The sequence below is a fragment of the Rhinoderma darwinii genome, chromosome 6 (genome assembly GCF_050947455.1).
Source record: "Rhinoderma darwinii isolate aRhiDar2 chromosome 6, aRhiDar2.hap1, whole genome shotgun sequence".
Classification (NCBI taxonomy): Eukaryota; Metazoa; Chordata; class Amphibia; order Anura; family Rhinodermatidae; genus Rhinoderma; species Rhinoderma darwinii.
The window spans coordinates 10,078,474-10,091,896 of NC_134692.1; the positions used below are offsets into that span (position 1 = coordinate 10,078,474).

General features: G+C 44.8%; 1 protein-coding gene across 2 annotated transcripts; it reads right to left on the minus strand.

The window, feature by feature from the left end:
• Positions 1–1,515: 1,515 nt before the first annotated feature.
• On the minus strand, positions 1,516–12,787 carry GPBAR1 (G protein-coupled bile acid receptor 1). 2 transcript variants are annotated; one of them, XM_075831061.1, is made up of 3 exons: positions 12,703–12,787; positions 12,129–12,256; positions 1,516–2,775 (listed from the first exon to the last, which is right to left on the minus strand). In XM_075831061.1, exon 3 carries the CDS (start codon positions 2,704–2,706, stop codon positions 1,681–1,683), a length of 1,026 nt encoding a protein of 341 aa, XP_075687176.1. In that variant the 5' UTR covers positions 2,707–2,775; positions 12,129–12,256; positions 12,703–12,787; the 3' UTR covers positions 1,516–1,680. The 2 variants fall into 2 exon arrangements, with proteins under 2 accessions (XP_075687176.1, XP_075687175.1); XM_075831060.1 differs by having other exon boundaries at positions 12,684–12,785.
• Positions 12,788–13,423: the final 636 nt, after the last annotated feature.

Genomic DNA, 13,423 nt, shown 5'->3' on the forward strand with positions numbered 1-13,423 from the left:
TTAAATCTAGAACATTATGCTACAATCTACTGAATTTATCAAGGAAGGAAACGGTCTCACAAGGGATTGCACAGGACAATGCAACACAACGGGGTCATTTACAGAGAGCAAAGATTTGACTGAAGAACAATTATAGATGAGCTGTTCCTTTAGTTGAAAACCTCTGGATTTGTCTGGATTTTAGGAATCTAATTTCTTATGCCGTATCGGGGCATGCGTGCCAAATAACGAGGTCCCCTCCCCCCTGCAAGAGACCTCACCCCTCCCTTTATTAGCTAAACTAGAGAGCCACATCCAGCGTGGATCTCCTCACTGGATTACATTGTAACAGAGTTTGCTAATGGTAAGCATGAACTGAAAGACCCCCATTCTCCACATAACTCTGGGTTCCAGAAGTGGGACCTGCGCCTGTCAAACATTTATCCTGTGGATATGTCATAAATGTGTAAGGTGAGAATCCCCCTTTAGTAGCTATGTAACCCTAGCCAATGTTTTTTTTAAATTTCCTCAATGTATCTAAAATTATTATGCGTATCCATGGTAACAGACAACAGAAGAACCACATGTAGTCTGATCCTGCAGACATACTATCTTGCATCTGTACTCTACTGTCCTCTAAATACATTTGGTAAGTTAGCATAAAGTAGAGGGTCAGATAAAATGGAGTATGATTGTAGGATCAGACTACATAGGATTTGTGTGTTGTCTGTTACCAGGGAAACATAGATCTGCAATTTGTTATCAAAACCTATTACAAAGTTTCTTTCATTTCAGATACATTGGGACAATTAGATTATTGTTTGTGAATGTGGACATAGCTTTTAAAGGGCCATAGGCCCAGCTTCTAAAACCCCCGGTGAACAACTGATATAGACGGGAAAACTCGTGGTAGGTCATACATTTCGCAGGGGAAAAGTTGTATTAGAAGTCGGCCATTCATGTATGCCTGGTTTGCCAGAACAAGGGCCAGTCTTTGTTAGAGGTTCTCCACTGTGGTTAATTTACCCACTAAATAGCCCCCCAAAAGAACCAGACAGGAGTCACATGGAGTATCACATGATACCTCTCAGACAGTCAGTGGTGCTGAAAAGCATCATGTGCTACAGTGGTTTCAAGGCGTTTTCCACCTTTAGTGATTTGCCGATAAGTTATTGAAACTATTTAGAAAATGACACCCGATTGGTTGGATGGCTATGAGCTGGGGCCCCCATTGGTGTTTCCATAGGGGGGGGTCTGTGCCTGGTACTGGAGATCACTTCACTTGAAAGCGGCTGAGCTTCAGTACTAGACACGTTGCAATACTCATTTAAGCACCGTGGCCCCTTCGATCTGCTAATTGGTGGGTGTCCTGGGGATCAGACACCACTGATCACACATTAATGCCTATCCTAAGGATAGGCGATAAATATGTTTTCCAGAAAACCTCTTTAATGGGGCTGTGCTGCGCAGACAAGGTCAGGTGCCAGTAAAATAATTCGTACCATTGCTGAAGGTGTTCAGGAACCAGAAGACAACTAAAAGTGGAAAATCCCTTTAATTTACAATTATCTTGATAATAACTTAATATTGACGCTTTGAGGGTTAGTGACAACCGTTTTTTTAAATAAAGCTTTGCTATTAGGAAAGTGCCTGGAACTAGAGAAGAGATCTGGATGCCAAGTCTTGAATGTCACCAGAACATTATTTAACAGCAGTTAATTCATCTTCCAGCGTCTCGTCCTTGCTCTTTATATCATGGTGGTGACTTGTTGGGTTTCCTTTGGGCGTGCAGCGGGACTTGCAGTATTTTTTGCACAGGTTCCTCCACAGTTCAGTGTATTGCCGGTGGCTTAATCCTAAAATGACGGGGATGACGGCGGCACTGCCACTCCCCACGCATGTAAGCGTCAGGACAATCCATAAACTGATTTCATATTTTTCTATGAGCAGCACAGAGACCTGAAGAAAAGCAATGTAAGGAACCCAACAGATGAGAAAAGTCAAGGAAAAGACCGCAATACATTTCGCATATCTCAAGTCCATTTGGCGCTCTATCTCAGTTACCACCTCCCGCTGAACTGATCGGTGGAGCTTCTTGATTTCCTTTAGTTGCTTCCTGGCCACTGAAAGCAATTTGATGGTGATGAAGCTCATGGCTAAGATAGACGGGATGACCACCCCATATGTCTCCAAGTATATATAAGCATTTGGGAACACCTGCTTATAGGAGCAAGTGTAGTTGTTTTTCCAATTATTCCAGCCCAACAACGGAAGGCAGGAAAACACCAGGGGCAAAGTCCACACCAAGAATATGGATAGCGGGACAAAACGGTGGACCCAAATTTCCCGATAGTGCAAAGGATAGATGATGCACAAGTACTTCTCATAGTGCACCATCAACAAGTTGGCCAAGAATGAGAGGAAGAAGAAATTTGGTGATATGAAGGCAAAAAAACACCCATAATATCCCAGGTCCTTGCTAAACTTCATCCGTGGGATGCAGGGCAGGAGAACCCCGGTGAAGAAGTCGGCAAACAACAAGCTGAGGAAGAAGTAGTTGGCCGTGTTGTGCAACTTCTTGTTGAAGACGATTCCAATGATGATGAAAAGGTTGGATAAGATGATGAAGGCCGAGAGGGGGTTGGACAGCAGGATGATGAGCCTCTCCTGGTTTCTATGGTCTGACGAATTCTGAGATACGTCCGACTCCATCCCTCGTAGACTCATTCACTATGACATGTCCTTAACTGAGAAAACATTCTCCCGCTGGGTCAAGGACGATTTCCAATGGACGCCCTGAAAGGAAAAAGATAAAGGATATGGAGTCAACAGGTAATGGTGGATTCTCTTCACTTAATACCTACATGTTAGCTCTACGATACATTATTAGAAATATCCAACAAACAATTGTCTTATTCAGACTCCAATATTGAATAATCTGTGCAACCCAGGACTCGGCTGCCAGCGATGGCCACCACTAGGACTCATTCTCCACTCTGTGGAGACCAGCCATGGTACCAAATGTGGTAATACGAGCCCACCAATACAATAGGTATTTTGCTCTACTATCAGCTTCAGATGGGAGGTTGTCCATGCCGGACCTCATGGGCCCCGTTATCATGTCACAGCTTAGGATCCTGTGGTTCTCCAGTGGGTCAATCCAACTCTGTTGGTAGCAAACATTACTAACGTGCCGTTTCCAGGTCCATCATTTTATACGAGAACGTGGCCTCCAGTCCATAGAGCTGGGGCAGGACTGGGCACTTTTGGTGGGAGTAAAGAGTAACTGGCAATGTCTTAGTCGCCCACGGGCCATCAAAACAGCTCTGAGCCATCGAGGCCTGGACTCCACAAGATTTTTAAAGCTTCCTGTGGTCTCTGGCACCAAGACGTGAGCAGTAGATCCTATAAGTCCTGTAAGTTGTGCGGAGCGGCCTCCATGGATCGGGCTTGTTTTTCCAGCCCTGCCATTACGGAATACTGTTACCATGAAAGGGTGTAGTCAGTGTGCAACAATGTTCAAATGGAAAACAATGTAAAAGAAAACGTGATTCGTCAGACCAGGCATCTTCTTCCATTGCTCCAGTTCTTATACCGACGTGTCCATTGTAGGCGCTTTCGGTGGTGGACAGTGGTCAGCAGGGGGCGCTCTGACCGGTCTGCGGCTTCCTAGCCCCATATACAGCAAGCTGCGATGTTCTGCGTGGTCTGACATCTTTCTATCAAAGCGGCAGTAACTTTTTCAGCAATTTGTGCTACAGTATCTCTTCTGTGGGATCGGACCAGAAGGGCTAGCCTCTCCTCCCCACATGCAGCAATGAGTCTTGGGCGGCTTTGACCCTGTTGCCGGTCACCGGTCGTCCTTCCTTGGATGTGTGTATCGGTCTGTGTGTATATATTGTATGTATGTGTGTATCCTTGTGTATGTGTGTTATATCATGGCTGGAGCGAGGGCCACTCATACAATGTTGGAGCCCCATGATGACCCCTGACACCCCCTCTTCCAGTTTACAGATGTTCACTATAAATAATCTTTTTCCAGCCATTATATTGTATAATGATCAGTAAACGCTGCATGTGGTCATGCCGGGCTGGGGATCAAATCTGTTTCTCTTCATTGAGTTCACGAGTCTTCCCCTGGACACTAATGACTTTCCTAGAAAACTATAGCAACCGCTCACTTTATGGTCAGGGATGGGTCCAGTCATAAAAAAAATACCAAATTCTGCCTTCTTTATGGGGGCGTTGGAGGCAAAATGCATAAACATCAGCGCAGGGAATGGACTTTTTTATAGCTGCTGCCGGTGAAGAGATATTCACTTATATTGTTATCATCAGTAAACAGTAAGCGGAAATGGCAATCGAGGAGCGCGGTCATCCAGCTGTATCCGCAGATAGACGCTACAACCATGTCAGATAATGTTATTAGTGGGGGTCCATGAGCAGAGACCCTCAAAATTACTAAACAAAGCCCCTTTGGCTTCTGTCCGCTCCACGTGTTCCAGGATTTCAATAGGATCACTATCACTTTAGTTCAGGAATGGGGTACAGTGCACCCCAGAAAACCGCAGCCTTTTAATCTAGCGATCGTCAGGGGTCTTAACTTACTGATCCCCACCAGTAACATCTTCTGGCATGTCTCAATAATATGCCAATTGTAAAGCGCCACGGAATATGTTGGCCATATAAAAAAGATGATTATTATAATTATTATTATTATTATGTGGGAAAAAGCTGATGTATCTAAATATATCATGTGTGATACTGTGCTGCTAGGCTGGTTTATCTAAGCCTATAATGTGTGATTCTGTCTGTTGAGCCTCTGTATCTAAGCTGTGTGTGATACTATGTGCTGAACTGGTGTCATCATGTGGGATACTATCCGCTGAACTGGTGTATCTAAGCCCATCATGTGGGATACTATCCGCTGAACTGGTGTATCTAAGCCCATAATGTGGGATACTATCTGCTGAACTAGTGTATCTAAGCCTATTATGTATGATACTGCCTGTTGAGCCTCTGTATCTAAGCCTATCATGTGTGATACTGCCTGTTGAGCCTCTGTATCTAATACTTGTGTGATACTTGCCTGTTGAGCCTCTGTATCTAAGCCTATCATGTTTGATACTGCCTGTCGAGCCTCTGTATCTAAGCCTATCATGTGTGATACTGCCTGTTGAGCCTCTGTATCTAATACTTTTGTGTGATACTTGCCTGTTGAGCCTCTGTATCTAAGCCTATCATGTGTGATACTGCCTGTTGAGCCTCTGTATCTAATATTTATGTATTATTATATATCCTTTCAAAGGTTTTTTAAATAAATGTGCCCCAGATTGTTTTCTGCTGTGTGTCGCTCGTGTCCCATATAATCAGCAGTCTGTAGTTTGTTGATCCTCAGCGGTTAGGAATTTGGATTCCCCTTGCTGTGGGAAAAGATTCATTATAAAGTAATCTCCAGAGACAGTGTGCTACTGAACCGGTGTATCTAAGCCTATCAAAAGTTATGCTTTCTGCTGAGCTAATGTATCTAAGTCGATCATGTGTGATATTGTGATACTAGGCTGGTGTATCTAAGCCTATAATGTGTGATGCCATCTGCGGAGCTCATGTATCTAAGCCTATCATGTGTGATGTTGTATGTTGAGATGTGTTTCTAATCCCTCATGTGTAATACTGTCTGCCGAGGTAATGCATCTAATCCCATGATGTGTGACTCCGTTGTACCTTATCTAGGCTTCACGGATAATACTGTCAGCTAAACCAATGTATCTAAGCTTATTGTGTAATACTGTCTGAGGAGCTGGTGTGTCTAAGTCTAGCATGTGTGATACTGTCTGATGAGCCACTGTATCTAATCCTATCATGTGTGATACCGTCTGCTGAGCCTGTGTATCTAATTCTAGCATGTGTGGTACTGTCTGATGAGCTTATGTATCTAAGCCTATCATGTGTGATACTGTCTGATGAGCTGTGTATCTAATTCTATTATGTGTGATACTGTCTGCTGAGCCTGTGTATCTAATTCTATCAAGTGTGTTACTGTCTGCTGAGCTGCTGTATCTAAGCCTATCGTTTGTGATACTATGCACTGAGCTGCTGTATCTAAGCTTATCATGTGTGACACACTGGGCTTAGATACACCAGCTCAGCAGATTCTGTGTGATACAGTCTCAGAGAACCACACAGCACTACACCTCCCATCATGTAATGTTACTGAATGTCATCATTATGCAGTTACCAGGACAGTTGCAGGAAAAGTCTCTACGGCCGGGATTTTCCCAGGAGATTTGGGGCAGTTGCAGCGACTTTGTTGGGTCACATAGAAGTAATGAGATGTAACATAAGGCGGCTTAATGTTTAACTTCTCTATAGAAAAGCGTTAGCCGGCGTATAAGGTCTGTTTGGCGAGATGTAGCAATATCTGGTAACATGCAGAAAATGGCGCATATTCATTCGGAGGGTAAATACAGTCTCTAGGCGTCCGTAAGAAAGTCGCTTCCGGTCTAAACCGTTTTGCAAATAGATTTATCATATTGCTGCCGCGCTATAAATAATGCATGTGTTTTTTTTCTAGCGATTGTGGCACGATCAGCAGTTCTTCTATGGCGGTGGTGCCCAACCAGTAGCTCTCCAGCTGCTGCAAAACTACAACTCCCAGCATGCATTTTTTTATACAGCGTTTTTCCAACATGAGTCAATCAGGTAACAATGCAAAAAAAAACAAAAAAACAGCACGACCCATAAACTGCCCATTTTGTTTCAATTTTTCACCATTTTCAAGATCTCTGCTTGCTGTCCATGAGTCGAAACGTTCTTGTTTACATCCACTTATTGAAAACCTGTACAAACCTAATACTTCTCACAGCTGAGAGTTTGTTTCAATTGTTTCCAGTCTAGACAATCCTCTGCGAGTTAAGCAGTCCGGACTCCAGGCGAATACATTTTACCTGCACTGATACATTGTAACAAACTATCGGTACAAGAGAGAGAGATTTGTGCTGCTGATGGGTTTAGGTCATCAGGATCGTCTAGATTGTATACAACTGTAGCAAACCCTCAGCTGTTAGAAGTGTTAGTTCAAGAGGGGTTTTCAGCCACTGAATGTAAACAAAATGTCCCCATTCACTGACAGCAATTAAAGATATTCAAAATGGCTAGGAACGCAGATAGAAAGTTACGTTGTATCCAGTCTAGACAATGCTCTTTGAGCTAAACATGTTATCAGCACAGATCTCTCCTGACGATTTTTTGTTACAATGTATCAGTGCAGGTAAAATCTATCAACCTTGAGTCCAATTTGTTTAGCTCACAGGACATTGTCAGGACTGTATACAATTGTAGCAAACCTTGAGCTGTGATAAGTATAGGGGTTAGGACAGGTTTTCAGTCTTTGGATGTAAATAATGAATGCACCCATTCACTGACAGCATGCAGCTCTGCTACTATGAGTAAGAGCCATGCTACATTGGCTTGAAATGCGTAAGATGATTTTGTTCCTAGGATAAACATAAAGATGTTTAAATGTCACTGGTTGAAGTGCTGGATTTTAGAAATTGCCTTTCTCCATGGATTATACCGTCTGCCGATGAGGATTTATCCGAGCACCATCTGAATGAAGTGACCCCTGATACTATAGGAAGCACGGCCAGCAGAGTCGTTTTTCATTGTGCTCCAGTCAAAAACTACTCAAAAAGTTGGAGCATTTACCCAATGAATAAACGTCAGGCTCTGTTCTCACGCTTAACAAAAAACGTCTGAAAATACGGAGCTGTTTTAAAGGGAAAACTGATTTTCAGCCGTTTTTTAGGCAACTAGCGTTTCTTTTTACGGCCGTTTTTGGAGCTTTTTGTTCTATTGAGTGAATTAAAAACGGCTCCAAAAACATCCCAAGAAGTGACATGCACTTCTTTTTACGGGGCGTCTTTTTATGCAGTTATTTGAAAATGACGCGTAAAAAAACGCCCCCTGCTTCCGATTTTTCAGCCGTTTTTCAGGACGTTTATGACCCGACAAACGGCTGAAAATAACCCGTGTGAACATAACCTGAGGGTATGTTCAGACGCTAGACTAAAAACGTCTGAAAATACGGAGCTGTTTTCAGGCAAAAACAGCTCCTGATTTTCAGACGTTTTTCGCTGCGTATTTTACGGCCATTATTGGAGCTGTTTTTCAATGGAGTCAATGAAAAACGGCTCCAAAAACGTCCCAAGAAGTGACCTGCACTTCTTTGACGCGAGCGTCTTTTTACGCGCCGTATTTTGACAACGACGCGTAAAATTACACCTCGTGGGAACAGAACATCGTAAAACCCATTGCAAGCAACGGGCAGATGTTTGTAGGCGTAATGGAGCCATTTTTTCAGGCGTAATTAGAGGCGTAAAATGCTCGAATTACGTCTGAAACCACTGCGTGTGAACATGCCCTTATAATCCTTCTAGATGCGTGAGCCATACAATACTAGACCCCGCAGTCCTGACACCTCTCCTCCTACCCCAGCCTCAGGGGGGAACACTGGCTACACGCAAAACAGTGGTAGGGTGGGGAGCTCCCGGAGAGGGCTATAGGGGGAGGAAGATTTATTATTACCTATTCCTATTTACAGATCATCATCATCCGATAATTCTGTGATCCCAAATATAAGGACATATGACGGAATTATGGATGCAAATATCTTACCGTAGGTTCATGAAAGTTTCATACAAGCTCAATATCACACAAAAAGTTAAAACCGGCCATTATGTCACCCACTGGGTTAGCGGTGTCACGGAGAATAGGTTTGGTGAGACATAGGTCTGTCTGCGTGTCGGTCAGCAGAAAGGTTTTTCCGGTTTTATGTAACTAAAGCTCAATTATTGTATAATAAAAAGTTCCACGACTTTCTTTTAATCTTTGGGGAGATTTATTAACTTTCTACGTCAGTTTTAAAAGTTGCAAACAGCACTAAAGTGACAATTAGCAGGAAAAATGTCAACTCTTTCAATTCAAAATTTTGCGATGCCCACGGAATGTGTGGGCAGAGTTCATCACCCACCGCCAGTTATATTTACTATTATTCATGCTATAAACTCCCGTAAATGATGTCGCAAATCTAGTTGATACCCAGCTGGCGTAGGAGTCACTTTCTGGCTCACGGACGGCCAATGATGCACCTCTTAATGATCTAGGCGCATTATACTCCAACTTTCTATATATTAAAACTGGCGTATGAAAGACCAGTCTAAATAAATCCCCCCTCCCCCCTTTGTGTTTCAATTCCTCATCACTTTCAAGATCTCTGCTTGCAGTCAGTGAATAGGAAACGCTTGTTTACATTTAAAGACTGAAACCCCTATACACATCTAAAACTCCTACAGCCGAGGCTTTGTTACAATTGTACAATCTCCTGTCCTGATAGTTTGTTACACTGTATTAGCGCAGGTAAAATGTATCAGCCTGGAGTCCAGATTGTTTACTTTAGGATTGTCTAAACTGGATACAATTGTAACCAACTCTCAGCTGTGACATGCATTAGGTCTGTACAGGTTTTCAGCCCCCAGATGTAAACAAGAATGCTCCCATTCACTGGAGCAAGCAGAGATCTTTTAAATATATTAGAAAGTTGCAGACTATTTATTCTTAGCCCTTTATATAACTCAGGATGTAAGCACCGGATTGCTGCCTGCTTGTCCATCTACCATGGCTAATGTACCCTATCCACTAGAGGTATACAGTAAAATTCCTCTAATCTGACATCTAATAGTCCAGAAAGTTCTAATAATCCAACATATGTTTGTGAATAAAGCTGTCCATACTACACATGAAATAGCAGTCAGCCAACATCACCATAGACTTGCATGTTTATTTCAATGGGAAGAGGGGAATAAGACCCCTCTGTCCTCTCTAGACCCATCTGCCCTCTGCAAAATCTACTCTAGACCCCTTTGCCCTCTCTAGACCCCTCTGTCCTCTCTAGACCCCTCTGTCCTCTCTAGACCCCTCTGTCCTCTCTAGACCCCTCTGTCCCCTCTAGACCCCTTCTGTCCTCTCTAGACCTTTCTGTCCTCTCTAGACCCCCTCTGCCCCCCTAGACCCCTTCTGTCCTCTTTAGATCCCCTCTGTCCCCTCTAGATCCCCTCCGTTCTCTCTAGACCCCCTCCGTTCTCTCTAGACCCCCTCCGTCCTCTCTTGACCCCCTCTGTCCCCTCTAGACACCCTCTGTCCCCCTCTAGACCCCTTCTGTCCCTTCTAGACCCCTTCTGTCCTCTCTAGATCCCTTCTGTCCTCTTTAGACCCCATCTGTCCCCTCTAAACCCCCTATGTACTCTCTAGACCCCCTCTGTTCTCTCTAGAACCCATCTGTCCCCTCTAGACCCCTATGTACTCTCTAGACCCCCTCTGTTCTCTCTAGAACCCCTCTGTCCCTTCTAGACCCATCCGTCCCCTCAAGACACCTCCATCCTCTCTTGACCCCCTCTATCCCCTCTAGACCCCCTCCGTCCTCTCTACACCCTCTCTGTCCTCTCTAGACCCCTCCGTCCACTCTAGACCCCCTCTGTCCCCTCTGTCCCCTCTAGACCCCCTCTGTCCCCTCTAGACCCCCTCTGTCCCCTCTAGAACCCCTCTGTCCCCCCTAGACCCCTTCTGTCCTCTCTAGACCGCTCTGTCCTCTCTAGACCCCCTATGTCCCCTCTAGACCCCCTCTGTCTTCTCTAGACCCCCTGTCTTCTCTAGACCCCCTCTGTCTTCTCTAGACCCCCTCTGTCTTCTCTAGACCCCCTCTGTCCTCTCTAGAACCCTCTGTCCCCCCTAGACCCCTTCTGTCCTCTCTATCCTCTATAGACCCCCTCTGTCCTCACTAGAGCCTCTCTGTTCCCCGTAGACCCCTTCTGTCCTCCCTAGACCTCTCTGTCCTCTCTAGACCCCCTATGTCCCCTCTAGACCCCTCTAGACCCCTCTAGACACCTTCTGTCCTCTCTAGACCCCTCTGTCCCCTCTAGACCCCGTCTGTCCTCTCTAGACCCCCTTCATCCCCTCTAGACCCCTTATGTCCCTTCTAGACCCCCCTGTCCCCTCTAGACCCCCCCTGTCCTCTCTAGACCCCCCCTCTAGACCCCTTCTGTCCCTTCTAGACCCCTTATGTCCTCTCTACACCCCTCTGTCCTCTCTAGACCCCCCTGTCCCCTCTAGACCCCCCTGTCCTCTCTAGACCTCCTGTCCTCTCTAGACCCCCTTCATCCCCTCTAGACCCCTTCTGTCCCTTCTAGAACCCTTATGTCCTCTCTACACCCCTCTGTCCTCTCTAGACCCCCCCTGTCCCCTCTAGACCCCTCTGTCCTCTCTAGAACTCCTCTGTCCTCTCTAGACCCCCTCTAGACCCCTCTGTCCCCTCTAGACCCCGTCTGTCCTCTCTAGACCCCCTTCATCCCTAGACCCCTTCTGTCCCCTCTAGACCCCTTCTGTCCCCTCTAGACCCCTTCTGTCCTATCTAGACCCCCATCTTCTCTTAACCCCCCTGTCTTCTCTAGAACGCTCTGTCTTCTCTAGACCCCTCTGTTCTCTACAGCTCCTCATCTACCGCGGGTACAAATTATCGAACATGTGGAAATCGAAAATGCACCATCTTTCTTAACCCCGACATCTGCCGTCACGGGACAGTTGGCAGACCCCCATATACATCAGGTCATCTGCCCATCCTGCTGAAATCTATCAGATACCACAGAAAACTGGAGACACCCCCCAAACCCGAACATGACCCCCAGATACAGATATGTTACAAATAGATAATAGTAAAATTAATGTGCACAATGTCTAATATACAGGGCAAAATAAATGACTCTATGGCTCGTACAAGCTAATAATAATATTAACACGGACAACTACACCTAATAGATGCTGGTAAATTTCCTGGAGGTAGTGGTGATGATACTCAGGGATAGGCACAGCAATTATAGGACTGTCCAGTCATACTTAAATTAAAACTTAATCATTCTGTAAAAAAGTTCTGCAACTTTCTAATAGACTTTCTGTGGTTTTTTTCTACACCATTTTAAAGATCTCTGCTTGCTGTAAGTAAATAGAAATCAGGGAATCCCGCCCTAGTCCTGCTCACACAGTTCTTGGTATTGTTTCAATGTATCGGTGTAAATAATAGAGAGATTTGTGCTACTGACCTGTTCAGCTCACAGAGGATTGTCTAGACCGGTAGATTGTAACAGACCCTCAGCTGCGGCAACAGGATTATGCTCTGAGTATAAATAAGAATGTTCCCATTCACTGATAGCAAAAAGAGATCTTGAAACTGTTGAAGAATAGAGAAACAAAGTATCTTAGACAGTTGCAGAACTTTCATTTTACATTTTGCTTTATTTTATTTTTGAGAACAGTCAGAAGATCTAAATGTGCGGCACAAATGTCATCCAGTTATTGTCCCCACGGCGAAGCGAAGTATGGGATAAAATGTGTCAGTGTGTGGCAGAAATGGGTGACCGGAAACCTAATAATAGTAAAAACAACCACACACAGATGAAGGAGAGCTGAGTTTGTCATTTGCCACAACTTATAATGTTATCACAAAGCATCATCTATAGTTTTACATTGGGCTACACATAAACAACAAAGCACAAGCAACACAGCACTAAAGAGTTCAATGACAAGCTCAGCTCTGCTACATCCGTCATTATAAATCTCTAATATGGTGGTGTGATCTTAAAACACAGAAGACTTACAATCTAATGTCCCCGGTACCTGGATGTGGGTCCGGATGGGTCACGTATCTCGGTAATCTCTGCTCTGATCCCTCGGAGATCCTCTCTGCGATGGGAGTGAGCCGGTCACAGACGACTTCTGTCTTCCACAGGATCCAGATTCAGGGGAAGTCCTGCAATGTCCTCTCCAACTCCACCCCCTACTCAAGCTGCAACAAACGACGCAGCATCTTCTTCAAGTGGCGCGAACCATGAGAATCTAAGCCGATGTATCTTGACAACTGGCGTTCTGCTTCCAATTTGTAGCCCATGTGAACATACCCTTACCATTCCTCTTGTCAAAGGGCTGTGTCCCTACATGCTGACAGTCTCCAATCATCGCTGCCAGTGTCACACTGTGTAGGGACACATCCTATTGACAAGGAGAATAGTAATACTCAGTTGTTAATTAGGACTGCTGGGCTACATGGAGACTTTGGGATGTGTGAGCCTAAGGGTATGTTCACACGGCTTATCTTCGAACGTTTTTCGGGCCGTAAACAGCCAAAGAATCGGAGGCAGAACACCGCCAAACATCTGCCCATTGATTTCAATGGGAAAAACTTTGTTCTGTTCCGACGGAGCGTTTTGTGAACATACCCTAAGACTAAGGGTATGTGCACACACACTAATTACGTCCGTAATTGACGGACGTATTTCGGCTGCAAGTCCCGGACCGAACACAGTGCAGGGAGCCTGGCTCCTAGCATCATAGTTATATA